Consider the following 21,408-nt stretch of genomic DNA (forward strand, 5'->3'; position numbering starts at 1 on the left):
CTGATGTATAAGCTATATTACTATCAAATTTCATCAAAATCCGTTAAGTAGTTTTTGCGTGAAAGAGTAACAAACATCCATACTCACAAACTTTCGGGATTATAATATTATTAAGATTAATATGAATCTATATACGTCATTTCTTACCGTCAGGTGGACCATCACTGTCAGCCAGTTACATAAAAAAGTCATGACAAATGATTTTATAATTATAAAATATATAAATGAGTATCAATTAGGGTTCATGATTTCTCAAGCTTTTCAATTTCTCGGGTCTCGAGAATTCTCGAGGTCAATTTCTCGGGTCTTCTCGGGTTGTCGAGAAATTTACATTTACGTACGTTGTCTCATATTATTTGGTTCCAATAACTTCAAAAAATTCAGTGGTTTTCCTCTCAAATAAAAGTATCAAATTAAACTTTTGAGTATATTTAAAAACATTAATATTACATATGTATAAATTATTACTTTTTTAAATAGAGAAATAATATTAGATCCTTACATATGAAATTGGCGTTTTGTGGTACTGGTCACTTTGATCTCAAATATCTCCTCTTTGGTTAGGAATTTCATTTATATACAGTCTATTCACTTTGGGTCACTCACAGCATACAAAATGAAAAAACTTAAAATATCGCGTTATTTACGACCGTGGCACCAGTGCTACACGGTGCTAAACGGCTCGAAGTATTAATGATGTGTATGGCAGTGGTCTTGCAAAAGAAAACACGTGCATTTTTGGTTACAACGTTTTCGTTCTGGAAATTTCGACCTGCAAAGCAATCTCCGTGGGCGGCCGGAATCCAAGGTTAATAATGAAGAATTGAAGGCTATTGTGGAAGCGGATACATCGCAAACCCGTCCGAGTTAGCTGCAGACTGCGGTGTTAGTGACAAAACTGTTTTAATCCTTTATATGAATTCAATGGAGTAAATCGACAAACGCGCGTAACCTGCTGCGTTACATTAATCAACCGGCATAATAATGAAGGGATTTTAAATCAAACCATCTCCTATGGTGGAAAGTGGATCTTGTACGATAATCGGAAACGTGGCGAACCAACCAAATCCTGCCCCAAGCGAAATATGGCTCAAAAAATGTTACTTGTGAACGTTTGGTGGACTATTTCCGGTGTTGTTCACTTCGGCTTTCTTAAATCTGGCCAGACGATTACGGCAAATGTGTATTGTCAGCAATTGAGAAACCATGATGGAAAAGCTAGCTTGCTAAACAACCGAGGCTGGTCAATCGCCAAGAACGCTTGACCACATACTGCACAACAGACAGTTACCAAATTAGAAGAGCTTCAATTGGAATGTCTAAGACAACCACCGTACTTCCCGGACCTTGCTCCATTAGATTACCATTTTTTTTTCGAAATTTGGTAACTTCTTGCAAGGGAAAAAATTACACTCCGATGGGGCAGTCCAAAGTGCAAAAACAAAAGGCAAAAGTGCATAAATAGAAATGGTACATACTTTGATTAAATAAATATATTTTATATATTATTTACTTTAACTTTAGGTTATTACAAAACGCCAATTTCAATTTTTTAGGACCTAATTATTCAGACTTATATTTATATATAGCACCATTTTTGGCTGCTTATTTAGATAAAAAAAAAAACAATGTAAACAAAAATAGTTTCTACAAAATAAAAAAATAACATGAAAGAAAACAAAAACGTTAATATCTTAAATTATTGCGCCGCCACGCAACAAAACAAAGGGCAATTTAATTTCTATTTAGGTACATGATTTCTCGAGTTCTCGACTTTTCTCGAGCTTGATTTCCCGGGAACAAAACCCATGAATTTTCCGGGAATTCTCGAACCGAGAATTCCCGGGAATGAACCCTAGTATCAATCAACATAATTGTGATAAGCGGGCTTTTAAAACATATTTACGTCTGTGAGTATATTGTAAACATATTTCTTGCTCGTATTCAACTAATCACCACATCAAATAAGGTATGATAACTACTTGAAGGCACTCATTCATCTTGCAAGGCTGCGCGCGCCCGATAAGAAATGTGTGCAATAAAATTATATTTAAATTGACATATAATCATATATACATATCTTAGATGTTTGTTAGTCTTTCACGCAGAAACTACTGAATGGATTGTGATGAAACTTTACAATAATATACCTTATACATCAGAATAACTGAATTTCATGCGGGTGAAACTGATAGCATGTATATGTATAATAAAAATCTATTTAAATTGTCATATAATCATATAAATGTATTTTGGGGATAAAAAAATATTAGAACTAAATTTTTTACTTATATTTATTTATGTACTAGTCGATTTAAGAGCATCCTTTTCTAAATCGGTTAAGTGTAATTGTTCGCACAATATTTACAGAGACTTTCTTCGTACAAGGTTGTTCAAAGAAAGAGATGAACCGATACTCATGAGTTGTTTTGCCTTGAATTTAAAAATACTTTCTGTATTATCAATTCTTATACTAAATCATTGCCGTTTTATATCATTGCCTACACATGTATGTATAGGCAAAGGTAGTACATATAATTTTTTCGCTTCACTTCTGTATCATGTAAATGTTGGATGTCTATCGATGTAGGACCAAAATGTAGCGACAGTATGAGTGGACTGTATGTGAGATGTAAATCAAACAATGGATAGAAAATGGTAAATACTTATAATGTAATAATATTCTTATTTTATTTATTATGTATGGAAGGCAAGGCTTCTGTACATACGTCAGCATCTTGGACCTTACCTAAAAATAAATTTAATAATTGCAATGCTCTCATAGTGGGAGAATTGTTAGCGTGGCTTGTGCGTATGTACGCTTGTACCAATATGAAACCGGGCGTGTAACTAGATGAACAGAACTAAATGACTGTAATACACTAACAAGAAAAGTCACATAAAAAAAAACATTTTTTTATTAAAAAAAACATACTGTAGGTAATATAATGATGGCTTAGTACAAATCAACAGACAATAAAACTCACACAAGTTTAATTAAAAGTTTTTTTTAATTAAAAAAAAAACAAACGTATGTAATGATGACTTAGTACAAATCAACAGACAATAAAACTCACATGAGTTTAACAAAAGTTTTTTTTTAATTAAAAAAAACAAACGTATGTAATGATGGCTTGGTACAATGCCCTCCCGTAATAACACAGTGAACTACCCTCATTTTTTAATTAGCGTTTTGCAAAATTGCCACAATCAAATTATAGTACATACGGGAAGTGATAACTTGTTAATTGTCACTATAACACCTGTTGGTGGTATGTGGTAATAATTTAATTATTTCACACTTCACTTTGTATGTATGTATGGTGCTTGAATAACGGTCTATTCAAATTACGATCAATTCTTTTAATGACACCTACCTGTGAGTGGTGTGTGGGAAACCTATTATAAGTTTCGTTATTGGTACTAGCTTAACCCGCGACTTTGTCTATATGTTTTGATATTATATATACGTAACACAAATAACAATAATCTCAACTAAAACACCCAAGAAAGTCGAGAATACAAAATGTATGAATAAAATAATAATCTCAAGACAATTCACACAGCGCCATCTATACCCAAGTTAAGCTAGCTAAAGCTTGTGTTATGGGCACTAGATAACTGATACAAATACATAGGTATTTCTTTTTCGTAAATACATACACATTATATATAGAAAACACCCAAACCTATTGGTTTGGGTGTTTTCTATTTTTATATACAATACATAATACTCAAAAATACAAATATTTGTGCCTTGCGAGCAATCGAACTCGCGACCATCGGAAGTAAGATTACTAACTACTGTGCTACACCGCTACACCACCATGGTCGTCAGATTTCACGTAAAATTTTATTATATTCCGTTCTGTAGTTTAGTCGTAAAATGGCAACAAACAGACAGACAGATTTTGGTTTCTATACTACAATAGTGGCAATCAAGCATACGGCATATCTGATGATAGCTGGTCGCGCGAGCGTTACCGACTCTTTATAAACCTTATACCCTTCATAAAAATCCCATGCTGTAGTGTCTCGACAAAACCTCGGCAGGTAGTTCATTCCACAATCTAAGTGTACGCGGGAGGAAGCTCCTCTGAAACTGCACTGTCCGAGACCACTTAGGTTCCAGCGTGTGGGGATGAATTTCCTGCTGATGAATCTATTAACGAAAAAAAAGAAATCTAAATTTACCTAGATCTGATTTTTTTTATTCATAACGTCGGGTCTACAATGACTCTAACTACCCCATATCAGATTGCAGTCGTGAAGTTACATTTATTATTATATATTATATATTCAATGTGTTCTTAAGTTAACAATCACGAGGGACATGTAAACAAACACTTTTCAGATCAGTGAGTCAGTGTGACTCACTTGTGAACTTGACTCCGTTCTTTTTAGGTCGTCACTGACTTCTTTTTTCTTGTGCCCTTTTTACGTTATTTATGCTCGCGGAAAAAAATACGCGCTTTGTTATTGTAAACAATGACAGTTAGTAACATTATAAATGTGAACGAAACTTTGTCTGTCTGTCTGTCTTGCATTCACGACAAAACTACTGAACCAATTTAAATGAAATTTCGGTACACAGATAGTCTATACCTTGAGAAAGGACCATAGACTTTTTAATGGGAAAAGGGGTTGTAAAGGGTTGAAAGGGGAGATAAAAATTTGTATGGAAGTATCGTCATTTTTAAAGTTAGAAGCTAACTTACTTTTTAGATTGTTGAAAAAAAAAATGTTGAAGTAAGTTAAAACGGGGGATGAAAGTTGTAACAACATCCATTCAAGAGAAAGAGTAACGAACCACCATCCATCTATCCAACTAGCCATTCATACTTATAAACTTTCGAGTTTTTATAATATAACAAGTTTACATCCCTTATAATACTTTGTCTATATACATATGTAATAATTATTGATTTAAATATATATCGATTACATTATATCTCCAATTAAGCTCTATTAATAATAATAGGAATCAGCAAAATCGGTTCAGATGTGAAACGTACACACACGCATAAAAAACAAAACATTTTCTCTCCCCTCACAACTGCAGGTGGTCTTTTTATGGAAAAACAGAGCATTTAAGTACCACGGTATCGCCGTACGGGAGGTTGTAAATTTGAAAAGTTGCAAAAAGTGTAATTTTCGCGACAATCATTATTGCCACAGTAAAAAAATCTTGTTAAACGCCAACCGAAGGGGTTGGAAGTCATTTTTCTTAATAGAGCCATAATGCCCACTCTCGGAACAATTTACACAGAATGGGCCGTGCATTTTTCATTCCTTTTTTACTGCTTGTTCAATTTTTTACGCCGCTAATTACGCCCCGAGGGCGAAGTCCGAGTACGCGGTAATGTGACGATGCCACTTGATGAAATTGTTCCAATTTTAAAAATACTTTTTTATTCCACATGTCATTATGACATCTTTAATTTAATTGTAATACTTTTTATTTATGGCCAGTGAGAAATATTTAGGCAGGAATATCTATAAATTCTTTAAATATAGAATAATGTGACGATGTCACTTGATGAAGTTGTTCCAATTATGAAAATACAATTTTATTCCACATATCATTATGACATCTTTATTTTAATTGTATCATGTTTTATTTAGAGCCAGTGAGAAATATTTTAAAACTACATATTTACGTGAGAATATCTATAAATTCTTTAAATATAGAAATAATGAGACGATGCCACTTCATTAAGTTGTACCAAAATTGAAAATATATTTTTTTATGCTACATGTCATTATCACACATTTATTTTAATTGAAACACATTTTATTTATGGCCAGTGAGAAATATTTTAAAACTAACATCACATGTTCTTTAAATATAAAACCTTTAAATTCTGTATTCATTTTCTAGTTTGAATTTCATATTCGATTCTGTTTACTTTTTTTATTCTAATTGCTAATTGCACTATAATACAGCGATTGGTTTGATAGAATCAAACAACTATTTTGTGGCCAGAGTAATTTACGGCCAGTATTACTTCGATTACAGAAACGTTTTAAAATTAGATATTTTGGCGGGAAAACTTAGCACGAACTTTAAATACTAGAATTAACATTTCATTATTCTTTTTTCAATTTCTTTTTATTTGAATTTCGAATTAAATTCGCATAATTACTAACAAATATTTATTGGATAGAGTAATAGTTCGGGAGACAAGAACAAGCATCTAAAATTGTAGAAAACGCAATAAATATTTATTGGACCAACCGATCAAATTAAAATACATGACTTGCATATAAATTAATTAAATATGAATAATTGTACAATCGCATTACTATCTGCGTTTAATTAATTATTTATGCAAATAGATAGTTACAGATGTACTTATACTTACCTAACTAATTATTAAGTTAGTACTTGGCGCCATGAGATAAATAACTTATTACTTATTAAGGTAGACTTTGAACAAAGTCGTCTGCATATCCAGTCACACCTGTTTCAGCCGCCAAACAGCTTGCTTTGAAAGGAGTATTTCGGTTGAAGGGTGAGATATGGTAGTGAAATTACAGGATACAAGGATATGGCATCTTAGTCCTCGGAATGGCAACGCATGAGTATCACATGCGTCATATGATGACGTGATATTCGTAATCATTTATACGGCGACGAGATAGTCATTACTTACCATCAGGTGAGCAGTATGCCATTTCAGTTTAATTCCAAAACGTAAAACAAAACAATTTCTATAAAAAACAATATAGGTATACAACCTATGTGGATATGAACAACATAAATAAAACAAATAATTTGTATTGCATAGGAATTGAACCCACGACCATCCGAACGTGAAGCTGTATATGTAGTATGCTAAACGGTTATACAGCTAATGTTTGTTATTGAAGTAGATAAAGCAATCAAGGTATATGGGATAAGAATTCTACATATTTGGATTCTCTCTGTCCACCCCATAAGGAACATGGCGTAAAGATAGAACCTTAGATCCCGTCATATCCCATCAGTAACATAAATTCTTTGCAATTCCTTGGTTGCGTGATCCGCGTGCCTGGTTCCACTTTCTAACACGCGTGAAAGGGTTACAGTTGCGGCCAAAATAATTGGTTCCAATTTATTTAACTTTGCAGTTCAAACTGTATTTCAGGTGTATTCACTTAATTGACCATATTTACCTTAAACGCTTGTAACACGTTAGGTTTATAAAAAATGAGAATTATTTCGTATTTTATTTTTAGTGAATATCCAGCTGAAAAATATTATTAAGTGGTATTTCTAGGAAAAGGTTGGTTTCTTGTGAAGTTGGTTTTATATGTTATAAACAATTTATGTTTTATAAACATTGTAGGGATGAGTATAATAGATTACAATTTATCTAAAAAAAAAATATTGTGTCATAATATTTCATATATATCGACAAACAAATTTCTAAAAAAACGTGTTTCACAATCATTGTTATATATAAAATGTGTTCTATTTTTAAAATGAACTAAGCAAATATGTAGGATCTATTACATTATAATATATATATATATAATATATTTTTCGATTTAAAATATATTTTTGACGTACACATTTATAAATATAAAAATATTATATTATATATATAATATTGTATAACATAACACCTGCTTTATCAATACAGAATATAGAGATGTAATATTTTTAGCTCACTTAACAATTTAATATAATTATGTCTCATCCATAAATAAGGAAATAGGTATCATATAAATCGACATTTTATATATTAAAATTAATATATTTTTCGATTTAAACATATTTTTGCTCTTAACACAATTTTTCCTTCCCTAAAAATGTTTTACTCATATATTACATTATACTAAGCATCATTATAGAGCACTGCACGTGTTCTTACCGATATCTGTACCAGATTTGTTTTTTCGTTTAGTTAATTTAAAATGTGGGACTACCGCCCATCGGATTTATTAGTGGAGGTAATAATTAATACATATTTCTATACCAGTCAGAAAATAACACTATTTTGCTTGATTAATTATATATTAGTATATTTATAGATTTGCATAAATATGTTTACGTTATATATTATTTTTCTTTATTTATCTGTTTTTATATGTTAATACCAATTATTAAATTGCACCGCCTTACTATCTCTGATTCTCGCGACGGTTGGTTGAGTATAGCATCAGGAATTAAGTCCGAAATGTATACAATTATGTGTACAAAAGAATAAATAAATAAATGCAAATTAAAATATATATTTTTATGTAGCATGATAGACTGACTTTTGGTACAGACATTACGTTATCATGTGACTAAGATGTCATGCCTCTTATCCTGTCACATCACGTTTTTTCCTGTTTTCATAATATTACTGTTACAAATTATAGGAAGCACCTTTTACAATTATTTCTGTTTATCTATAATGGATCCGTTATGTTTAATTATTTTGTTTTTCTCATTTGTAGCTTGATTTGTAATTAGTTCTTATATTTATGATAAGAAACTTCTTATGAAACCTTTACCCCGTAGGTTTGTCCTTTTGACTTTATCTCATCAAATACTTTGCTATGCGCAATACTATTGATAACATTGGATATTAAAATACAAATAGAAATAATCTTTATTCAAATAAACTCATCACAAGCACTTTTGAATAGTCATATTTTGATTCTACTACTCATTCGGAACGCAGATTCATCACATGAAGAATGAGCAAGAAACTTGTGTGTTGCTCTTTTGAATAGCTGTTTTTTTATATATAAATAATTACAAAATAACAAGTATGAGGCATGCGATAATCAACTTAATTATGTTGTATTATATATTTAAAAAAATGTTAAGTTAGTCATTTACGGATTCATCTCGAATTATTGAATCACTAGCTAATGCGACTGACGATGTGTCACTTTAGTGAATACTGTTATTATATTTACATAATAGATTTTTTGAATTTTGAATTTCTGAAGTTTTCTCGATAATTTTGTCTATGTTTATTTTCGTAAGAAATTACAAAGCATTAGAATACTATAACAGAGTAGATAAATGGAATCGGTTAAATCGTTCTCCAGTTATGGCATATTTAAGAGAAATAAGGATACTTTATATATATAAGTAATTCAGATAAGAGTTACATATGAAGAAAAGAAAAATGTTATAATTTTGAATAATAAAATAAAGATATGTAATTACAAAAGTTTTATAATACTTATTTTTTATTTATATATTTTATATATAAATCGTTTAATGCTTTCTCAAGTTACGGCATGAAAAAGGAAAATAAGGATTACTTTATTTATACATATATAAATAGATATGTATAAATAAAGTAGTATAATTTCATTAAATTAGAATTACATATGAAGAAAAACGTGACAGTTTTGAAATAACAAAATACATATATACAATTGCTAAAATTACATAACATCTCGTAAATACGAAAAACGTTAATTTATATGTAGTTTTATATATAGTTTTAATGGTTGTTTGATCTGTATACTTTATACGAGACCTTGAATAAATATATAGAAAGAAAATCATACAGTTTACTGCAATTACCGAAGCCATTGTAGGAATTGAAGACTTGAAAGTAATTGTACATTATATTGTACATGTCATTATTGTGATGTTACTAGTTGGTTATCATGGCTTTATCCACGCGAAACACATTATATACAGATTTTTTTATTCATAAGCATTAATATCATTTAAAATAAATAAAGATTGTGTGATGACATAGTGGAAGTAAAAGTTCAACCTATCTCCTTCACCACCAGCCTTTCTCTTTCTCCCACAACACGATATATCATCTACCGAGGGGATACTGCTTTTTCATGGCTGAAAAATTCTAATACGGGGCGTGTTAAGAATTTCAGTCTAGAAAAGCTACATAGAATTTTAACTGTTTAACTATTTTAGTTGCAATTCACCTGACGTTGCGGGTGCTCATGGACAGCGGTAATCACTTACCACCTGGTGAGCCGTAAGCTCGTTTGTCCCCTGTGCTAAAAAAAAGTATATTGATTGTATATTATTTAGTTATCTACTACTGAGTTTTTTATTTATTTACATGTATTATCTATATACAAATTATATGAATTTATTTATGAAAACTAAAATGTCATGGAATTTACTTTTAATTAAATCGATGGCTTGAGCGATAAGACCGCTTCTACCTACATACTATGTATATTCTGTTTTTTTTTTGTATTTCTCAAAGATACAATAAAGTAATAAATAAACATATCTTTTTTTTTATATTTTTTAAAGCTGCAATAAACTGTAATAAATAAACATATCTTAGACCAAATATATTGGCCGGCAGTGTACGCTCGCGTGTCCAAAGTCGTTTCTTTGCAATCGCACAAACTAAGGGTTTTCAATAAATATACTGTGGTGTATACATACTATACCGACTATATATACATATACAGATTTATAAGAGATTACGACATACAACACAACCGACTATTGATAAAACTACGCTTCTAGAACTTACCAGACCAGTTACGATAGCGATATCTTTTTAAAAAATTGAAATAATAGAGTCGACTCTATTTACTACCCTTGTTCCTTCGATATTAGTATTAAAACTAGTTTATCACTTTTTTTACTAGTAGATAATACTCTAGTAATGTAGTTTTATTTTTTAGAACTTACAAGACGAGTTACGGTGGCGATTTTTTTTTTATTATTGGAAAAATAAAGTCGACTCTATTTACTATCCTTATTCCTTCAATATTAGTATTAAAATTAGTTTATAACTTTTTTGTTAGTAGATAATATTTTAAGGAAGGTGTTACATATAAACCTGGATGGTTTCAGCGGCAGAGGAAGGCCGAAAAAGAGATGGATGGACTGTGTGAAAGATGATATGGCAGGATAGGAAGTAAATAACGAGATGACTACGAACAGGGATGAATGGAAGAGAAAAACGTATTATGTCGACTAAATAAATTATATTACTCATTATGCTCTAGTTGTTTGAATTTAAAAAAAAAGTTTAAGTTCAATAAAGATTCAATTTTTTTTTACAGTTCTATTCTATTTCTATAATTGCCCAAGAAATAGGAATAACAATACGAAAACGTTGTAAGCACCGCGATAAATAATATTAAGTCCCTATAATTTCGCTTATCTGACTTACGGGAAGGCAATTTCTTTGCCGCGGCAAAATTATAGGACGCCCCGCGTGAAACTTAACACCGTACGTACGGACATACATACATTTTGTGTTATTACTTCCTTACTCATCTACGGTTCGCCTGCAGTGTTTGTTTTTCGAAGAAACGAAAACATAGTTGTAATCTAATTTATATACTAAACTAATACAGGTACAGGTACATGAGTATATACCTGCATATATATCTTTTGTGTTTATCTGCTAAGCATTTTTGTATTTAATATATTTATTTTATGTTATGATTTTTTTTAAATCTATACTTACCTACATGAAAACATAATAAAATTAAAAAAAGTATTTTGTTTTTATATTTCATTCCTTAATCCAATTTTGAAGAAATTATGAGGAATTATTGTGTTCAGAGAATGCAGAATACTAACTTTTCTTCACCAAAGTTTTCTTCACCTGGTAAAAGAATAGTTGCAAAAATATTTTACCTACATCGACCTAGTATTTCAGATAAAATCTATATAAGCTACAATTTATCTATTTATGTCCCGTGTACTATGAACAAAGTCGCGGCCATAAGCTATAGCATTATAAAAAATACGTTTTTTTTAATACTTTAGGTTTGGTCTATTGTCGGGTACTTTAGACTTGTAACACTACCACCTACAAAGATCTATTGTGCTCTCTCTTTTTCAAAGCTGTCTAGACTCGTCATAGATAAGAATTAAAGGATATTCATAGGAGCTGTGGTTTTTCTCTACACAATAATAAGTAGTAGGCATGCGATAAAACGTCCTTTACTGTTTATGTTTAGAATATCTTTGTAGTACAAAATGAATGTTTTTGTTACAGATTTTCATGCACAAAAACGCAATGCAGATGCACGCGAGGGAACTCCAGCGTGGCGTTCTAGGGGGCGAGGTGAAGCCCCACCAGTGTCAGCAGTGCCTCAAGTCCTTCAGCTCCAACCACCAGCTCGTGCAGCATATCAGGGTGCATACTGGGGAGAAGCCTTACAAATGCTCGTATTGCGACAGGAGATTCAAACAACTCAGCCATGTACAACAGCACACCAGGTTACATACAGGTTGGTGGTAGATTTTATTTCAAATCATATCAAATCCAAAATCATTTATTCATGTAAGTCATAGGTTTACTATTGAACGTCAAGTTTTTTGTATTTATATCACTCTACTATCCAGTTCAGCATACAAATTTGTGAGAAACTGGCAAGAAACTCAATTGACTTTTTTTCTATAGGCAGTTTGTATATTGTTTACTTATATAGGTATTATGTCTAACTTTAAATGAAAATCTCGTGCATGAACGACAATTGCCATTCACGTTTGCCATTTAAGTAATCGTTTAGTCTGTAAATTATCAGTATTCGCAATCATGGCACATTTTTTTATTATAAATGGTTAAAACACGTATGTAATATAAATTACCCTTTACTGCTATCGTTAGGATAAAATAATTATAATAAAATTAAATTATTAAAATATGTAGGTAATATACATTATCCTTTACTGGTATTAAAATATAAATAATTATAATAAAATAGCAATTCCGATGTACTCTAATAAAGTCAAGTATTGGTCCACAATATCCTACAAATACTTACAAACTGTAAATATACAAAATTAATTGCGAGTTGTGTTCAACTAAAGCGCATTTATTAAATAAACGTTAAAATAATCCAGAGAATCGTAAACAGGAACGCACCCGCCACGGGATGTACTCACCAGACATTCCAAATTTAAACGCGACGACCATCATAAAACGGCGTTCCCGCTCAAAAATAAATCCGCTACATGCCAGCAAAAATGCAACAACTAGAGCAACTTTTATAATTAATAAACTACGAGCGACCATTGGCCCGGGTTTTCTACGGACAAAAAAAAGCCACTGCCCGTATACGTGAAAAGCGGGAAAAAAAATTGTCCAATAGGCAGAGGCGTGCTCGCAGCCGGCCAATGAGATCGAGCCGTGCGTACAGACGTATATTCTACGTGGCTTAGAAAAAAATTCACGTGTTTTTCCACGTTCAAACTAGCCAATAGCTGGCGTGTGGTGGTCGATTCTTATGCGCATTATAATTTGAATCATTCATTTTGTTTGGAATTTTTAACTGCGCCTTTGTTTATTCACGTGTATTTTAAGGCGAAGGAACATTGCTTATGGTGCTATAGAATACATTATGAGTAAATATTATCTTTATTTGATTAGATTCTCAATATAAAACCTGTTTAGTGTATCGTTAATATAGTTACTACGTAACTCCCACTCACATAGTATCGAAGCTAGAGGAAAGTTCATTACTTTCCTTTAGCTTCAGTCACTTGAAATACTGACAACATTATTCATATTAATATTATTAAAACCGAAGTCTCTCTCTCTTACTATTTAAACGGTATACGGTATTTAAATGGCTAAATAGATTTTAATGAAATATAACATGAAACTAAGTTGTCATAGATTATCTCAAGAACATAGACAATTTTCTATTTTTTATTTCATCTCAATCTTTATCTCAAATAAAAGGCAGACGATGTCCCGGGCAACACCTAGTTTAAGATTTAAGTATGTTTCTACTTGAATAGTGTTTAATAGATTCATTTGATATTTGTGTAAAACGTTGAACTTCAATATGTAAGAGATATTACAATAATGTTATCTATATATTTGAATTTTTTCATAATTCACAATAAGAATCAGAAATTTTAAGATTTTCGCAAGGTTTATGTAATAAAACGAAACGATTTATGGTGAATAATTCAGTATAGGTATATTATATTTCAGATAAATTATGGAGTATTTGACTCTACCACATCTATAGATTACTTATAATTTTTAATCAAATATTAAATAACAGTCCCAAGGAGTATCTACTACTTAATGGTATATAATAAAATTATTACACCTGTATAATATACATACATACTGAGTATGTTCCTACCTACTACGTCAGACATCGTACAGAACCTTGATTGCAGCTGGCATTCTAAATTTAAAACGTTTAAATTCTTTGATTATATAATATAGAGATACAGAATCAAGTATGAAAATACATGCCGATCAAAAAACTGATCTAATGCTAATATAATAGAGATTAATACGGAAAATAAATAAATTAATACACCGAATAAAATATAAAATAACCATTCTTCCCAGAGAGATTCACGACGAGTAATAAATAAATAAAATTCAATTTTGTAATGTTCTATTTTCGAAACTCTGATAAATTTATAATTATATTATAGAAGTATATTATTTAAAAATAGAATAGAATATGATATAATGTTTAATTTAATATCAAATTTGTAGTCAATATTTTTGATTGGTCATATTTGACTCTACTGTTATATTCGAAAATTTGAAATTTGTAATATGGATCGAAGTTCTTTTGAAAATATATTTTTAACGACTACATTTTATAAATCCAAATAGATGCAAAGGCAAATAGTCAAAGTGACAAATTATATAATTAAACATTCGCTCCCTCGATGATTATTAGTGGCGAGTGTTAAATGAGTTTTTTAATTGTCATAATTGCTACTTTGGATATGTCTACACATGACACTGTCGTGTTTTTTCACATGTAGCAATATTTATAAACGCTGGCAACTGATATATGAATAGTTTTTATTTAATCTACATAGTAATAGAAACATAAAGAACCGTACTGTACGCGAATAACCTTTGTTTACGTTTTTTATGCACTTTTTGACAATAAATACATAATTTACTATTGAATTCTCAAAAATATTCCTAAAATTGCCAAGATATAATAGTAACATACAAAATATATAGCATTAAAAACATCCTCCTTTTCAAAGTCGGTTATAAATGAGATCAAACTTACCTTATTGGCATAATCTAAGTTGAAACAAATATTTACAAGCCACAATATGACTACTTATCGTCAACTTAGGTATTTATGAATATATATACTGTGGTTAATTTTCAGATATATTATTAACATATATTATGAACGTGCTAGCTACCCGCCCCGGCTTTGCTCACACACTTTATCTATTGCTAAAAACTGCATTAAAATCCGTTGCGTAGTTCAAAACATCTAAACGAACAGACATTGGAAGCGACTTCATTTATTATAGTTTTCTAGTATCCATAAGACCAGTTCCGCTTATTTTAGGACTAGATGGTGCTGTAAGTTGTCTAAATATATTATTATAAATCTAAGTTGAAACAAATAGTTAAGTTACTTATTTATAAATATATATATTGCGGTTTACTGTACGTATTAATTATTAACTTACCTTAAGTTACCGATAATAGTAACAAGTAACATAATAAATATATCAAGTTAGTAAGGTTTTTTCATAGCATAGGGGACAAACGAGCTTGTGGCTTACCTTATAGTTTGTAAATAACACATTCGAAGTGATTTTGTATAAACTCGGTACCTCAGTCTGACCTATTTCAGTTGCTTAGTTTGAAACTAGATGACGCGATCTTATATAGATATATAAGATATATATATTATGAACTTAAAACAACACCGGTCCCGTTTGTTCAATAAAAATAAAGCGAATCAATCGCTTTCCGTACGCCGGCATTATTTCTGAATATCTTTGCATAACAATGGGCCTCGAACAAAAAACATTACGATACAAAACTTGAGCTTTTCTTTTAAAAGTAAAAAGCTTCTGAATAGATGTTTATCGATTTATTTGTTTTCAGCATTAAAAGAAAAATAATTTAATTAAAATGTTTTGATTTGGGCAATGGAACAAATGTCTGTTAGATAGAGGAACGAAGGAACTTTGGAATAAGATAATATAAGGTAGGTATTTAGTACGTACGTTACGTCCTCGGTAGTCTAGCGGTTTAGTACATGGTTTTACTTCCGATGGTCGCGGGTTCAATTCCTCGCAATGTGCAAATATTGTCATTCATTAGTATAATTGGTTTTGTTGGTCTGCGTGTTTTCTATGTTTTTACAAAAAATGTATCTATGTATTTATATAATTTGTCTAGTACCCATAACACAAGCTCTGCTTAGCTTAGTGACTAGATGGCTTTGTGTGGCCTATAATATTATTATATTGATATTATGATAATTGAATAGTTCATTGCTTAGTTTGTACACTGTCCAATATTACCAATTTGTGCTATTAAACCGTTATTACAATATCATATTTCGTACTAATTTCAACTTAACTTAACAGATGTCTATGGTTAATAGTGCCTACGAAATGGTTACATAACAATTCGTATAAAGGTTCATTCTTTATTATATATAACAATAATTTGTCTTTCTGTTTGTTTTCATGATTGAATAATTAGTAACTAAACGGATTTAAAAAAAAGTTCTACGATTAGTATATAATAAATAGTATACGAAGGAAGTTGAGGTTAACACGTAATCATTTATAACTGTTTGATTATATTTCCTTAATATTAGTTTAGTATAATTAACTATAACCACAAACGAACAGTACCAAATAGAAGACATTTCAAATCGGACCTAATAATTATCATATGTATCACAAATATGGCAGTATACTGGTGTTCTATCTATACCTATCCTACTGGTGTTGTATCTATGTAATTTGAAAAGTTTAGTTTTTATGAAAACCTAGGTATACGTTTTCATAAAAACTAAACTTTTCAAATTTGGAATGTTATATATAATTTATTCATAAATTGTTAACCTATTACATTTCAAATTTGAAAGGTTTAGTTTCTTTACATATAAGTTTTCAGAAAACTAAAATTTTAAATGTATTAATGAATAAATTATATACTACATTCCAAATTTGAATGTTTTAGTTTTTCTGAAAACTTTGAATTATAGAAGTGGAACTCGAGTATTTTTACGCGGTTATTCTCAATCATCGGCGGTGTGCGATGGTGCAATGATTCTATTGATTTCCACTATCCCCCCCCCCCCTCACTTCCGCCCCCCGGACACGCGAGATGGACCCCACCCCACATCTATGTACTATGTACGTACATATAAACAAGTTGTGGCGGAATTGTTAAATAGGGAATATAATTCACTGTTCGCGCTGTAACTGTCATAGTTTAATTTAATTTGTATTCCGTTTGTTTACATACGACCGATGTTGGTACACGGGATTGATACGCTACCTCACCTTTTAATGATGGCGAGTTCGATTCCCGTATGATATAAAATTTGTATCTATATATATGAACATTCTGGGTGCTTCTTTTCACTAAACTAAAAAAAAACTATTTTTGTTGGTACGTCTATTATTTTTTTATCTATTCACAATACATTTTCTGATTAGGATCTAATACCTGGTTAAGTAAATGATGACGTGTAAGAAAGAGAGATACTGTGTTAATACTATACACTTCAATATAACTCATATATAAACTGAAATTAGTTTTATCAATAAAACAACTCTACCTATAAGAGTATAAATATAATGAATAGATATAAATCATATTAACCACATTCATATGTAATACATTCTTTAAAATATTCTTGGTTCTTTCTGTCCACCCTTTAAAATATCTAGCGTAAAGTTATACACTTATATTATACACTAGATACAGTTTTTTGAGGATAGTTGGATGGAAGGATGTAAGTTATCGTTAAACGTAAAGAAATGAAAATTTGCAACGCAAATAGATCATATTACAGATCCAGATATAAAATTACACAGATTACCTGCATTCAGACAAGCAGCGTAGCGGTATTAGACTATGTCGTTTATAAAATTCAATTTAAATCACTGACAAAGTTAATAGAAAAAAAAAGAACTTTATAAAAGTTCAGAGAGTAAAAAGTATGGAAAATTATTAAAATATCTCCCCTTTTAGAGTTGGACAACGATCCTTTGTTCGTTCACTGCGAATTTTTCACCTTAATTCAAGTTTCTGAAGTTTAATATCAAGTTTTCGCGTTCAGCAGCGGAAGGGCCGGCCCCTGTCCACCTGCGATTTTTTATCTTTTGCCTTTTGTTAATGAAACTTCCACGCCAATTAGTTTTGCAACAATTGTTATCTTTTATCAATTTTTAACACCACTAGGAAATAAAAAAAAAATACAGACATGAATTTTTTAATAGAGGAATCATACATACATATATCTAGTCCCAAGCTAAGCAGAGCTTACGTTATAGGGACTAGATAACTGATATGAGTACTTAAATACATATTTTATTGTAAAAACACAATATATATATAAAATACCCAGACTGATACAATCATACTCATAAATATATATGTTTGTACCGTACAAGAAATTGAACCCGCAACTATTGTAGGTAAAGCGTTGTGCCAAACCATTAGACTACCGGGGCCGTTGATCATCAATTTGATTAATCTCAACTGCGTGTTGTCAACATAAATTTTTATGTCTAGAATAAATTTTAGTTTTAAAGAATAATCTTAGGGCTACCCTAAATATACCCTATTTAGGGTAGCCCTAAAATTATTCTTCAAAACTCAAATCTATGTCCAATAACGAATTTTATATATTTATATAGTCGTATGTATGTATATGAATATAGATGTAACGAGTGTGTCTAAATTAAAATTTTCTGACCCCAATTTAAAGTAAAAAATAGACCTTGCCAATCCTAAACGTCTATCCTAAGAATTGCAAGATCTGTCCTATTTAAATAAGTGTCAACTATGTCATTTTGTAAGACATAATTTCTCTCTTATGGAGTCAAATTTAGGGCTCCATAAAATCATATTCAGAGCCAAACGATACCCGACTTCGTAAATACCACAAAGGTGGTAAAAAAAAATTTGTACCAATTAACAATTGTAATATGCAGTTCCCATAATTTTTATTTTATCTATAATATGTACATTATAAACTAATGCGGATGTAGAACCCGCGACCATAAATGTCCTAAGTTAGCTGATAAAGCGCTACACCACTAAGGTAATAAATTTATAATAACAGGAAAATATTTGTGTTTTGTATAAGATCAAACGCGTTTTTATTAGGTCGGTTTATATATTGTTAAATAACTATAATATAAAATAACAAGTCTCTGTATAAATATAGATGTGTATGTCACAGTTTTATATTTATATATTAATAATTAAAACGTGGTATCACAATATATTTTATACTCGCTGAGTAACTCAGAAATGTTACATGTACACATCAAATTTCATTAAAATACATTCAGTTATTTAGACGTGAAAAGGTAAGAAATAGACAGACGGACAGATAGATACACTTTCGCATTTCTAATATTAGTATGCGTATAGATTAGGTACTTGAATTGCTTTTTTTATTTTTATTTTTTCGGAAAACCAAGGCTATTGACAAAAATAGTGATAAATAATATTAAATCAGAAAGGCCACTTATAGGTTTTCACAAATAGTAACGTATACGTATAAATAAAATTATAGAGTCTGTTTGTATATTGAAATAACCGTGTTTTACTACATGCATATATAAATATACGAATACGGTACATATACCAAAATAACATATTTTACAATTTTTTTCTGTCTGTCTGTTTGTTCTGGCTAATCTCTGAAATGGCTGGACCTATTTAGACAGGATTTTTATTGCTAGGTAGCTGATGTAATAAGGAGTAACTTAATTTATTTTTATTTTAGAAAAATAAAGTTCGGACGAAGTCGCGGTTACAGCTAGTATAAAATAAATTTACATACTAACACGAGAGGCGTGTATGTGTCATAAGTACTCATAAAGTCATATATCTGGTATCAAAAAAAGTAACAATCTACTAAATTAAAACATATGCTAAAACCATAAAAAACCATTTTAATAATAAAATTAGATAATATTAAATTAATAATAAAACTAAATTACATATTCTATTGGAAAACTAATCAATATCTGTTACCCAAGTTAATTTATTGAAGTTGTTACTTACAATAAGGTAATAAACACTCTATTTATTGAATTTATTACCCGAAAAAAGCAGACAAACCCGCGTGCATCAAATACCTCGCGGTCCACTGCAGCAGCACTACAAATTAGAGATATGTATACAGAACCATCATATATTCGGCGTATGAAAACCACAGCGGTGCGGTAGCGGCCAACGTTCAAATACATTCCCTTTAAATTTAACTATTGCGATATTGAATCGCCAAATAAAGATAATTATACTATTCTAATGGTGCATTTCTAGTTACATGTATAATTAGACATTGCATTCATTAGTTTTGTGTACATCTATATATATAAATAAAATTGGAGTATCTGTTTGTAATATTGAAATAATTGTTTTTTACTACATGCATATGAATATAAATACGGTACATGAGTACACTAAAATAACATTTTTTTGGCAATTTTTGTCTGTTTGTTCCGGAAAATCTCTGAAATGGCTGGACCGATTTTGATGGGACTTTTATTACCAGGTAGCTGAAGCAAAAATCTTTAATTGACTTTTTTGTTAAATTCCACGCGGACAAAGTCGCGGGTACAGCTAGTATATATAAAGTTAGTGTTACGTGAACAAGTCATCTAATATTAAATAGGAATATTTGTATGTTCGTTGTCATTTCATTCCGCGATTAAATATTTCAGGGCTCACACAGCGCCATCTAGTCCCAAGCTAAGCAGAGCTTGTGTTATGGGTACTAGACAACTGATATAAATACATAGATAATTTTTTTGTAAATACATACATAATATATAGAATAGTCTAGACCAATACCAATAATCATACTACATAAATAGAAAGAGACATAATAAAAAAATAGAATTATAAAGATGAACATACGCGTTCTTTTATATGAAAAATCATACTAGAATATTTTCAAATTAACAATTAATATCTACTACGATAGTGAATTTATAAACCTTATTCTGGATTAAAAAAAAAATCATCCATCTTAATTTTCCCGCCCACAGCATACGTCAAATCTGCGCCATATTTAAATTCCCCAAAAATAATCTCAAGGAGAGGGGAATAATGAAGTGAATACCTTTGGGAATTGTAACTTGAGTACCTAATCCATCTTATCATTTAGTGGAAAAAAAAATAATGGAAAAACGTGTAGGGCAGCAAGAAATCCTTGTCCCAGTGGGACGCGACAGGGCTGTCTTGTGGTATATATATTTAGTACCCTAATATAAAAAAATATTAGGTTTTAACAGAGGAAATTTAGTAGTAATATATTTTTCGCCAAGTGGAGAAGCAAAGGTAAAAGACTATACAGCCGAATCTTCTGGAAACTTAATAAATTTTACATTTATCAAAGTAGTGTCGCCGTATAAGTACATATTTTCGTAAGTTAATATAAAAAATAAAATATAAATCCATAGAGTTGTTTAGACTTTAAGTGAAGTATAGACTTCACCATCTTCAA

At 30.5% G+C, this 21,408-nt stretch overlaps 1 protein-coding gene across 13 annotated transcripts in view; it reads left to right on the top strand.

Annotated features, from left to right (window-relative positions):
* LOC131843881 (zinc finger protein 628-like) overlaps positions 1 to 21,408 on the top strand; it is a 117,998-nt gene that overhangs the window by 64,792 nt on the left and 31,798 nt on the right. For all 13 annotated transcript variants that reach the window (XM_059192650.1, XM_059192647.1, XM_059192654.1 and 10 more), the window contains one exon: positions 11,946 to 12,180. In XM_059192650.1, the coding sequence (XP_059048633.1) occupies positions 11,946 to 12,180 (235 nt within the window). The remainder of the gene's footprint in view (positions 1 to 11,945; positions 12,181 to 21,408) is intronic.

This window comes from Achroia grisella, unplaced genomic scaffold (assembly GCF_030625045.1).
Source record: "Achroia grisella isolate CSIRO2021 unplaced genomic scaffold, CSIRO_AGI_Agris_v1 utg3539, whole genome shotgun sequence".
NCBI lineage: Eukaryota > Metazoa > Arthropoda > Insecta > Lepidoptera > Pyralidae > Achroia > Achroia grisella.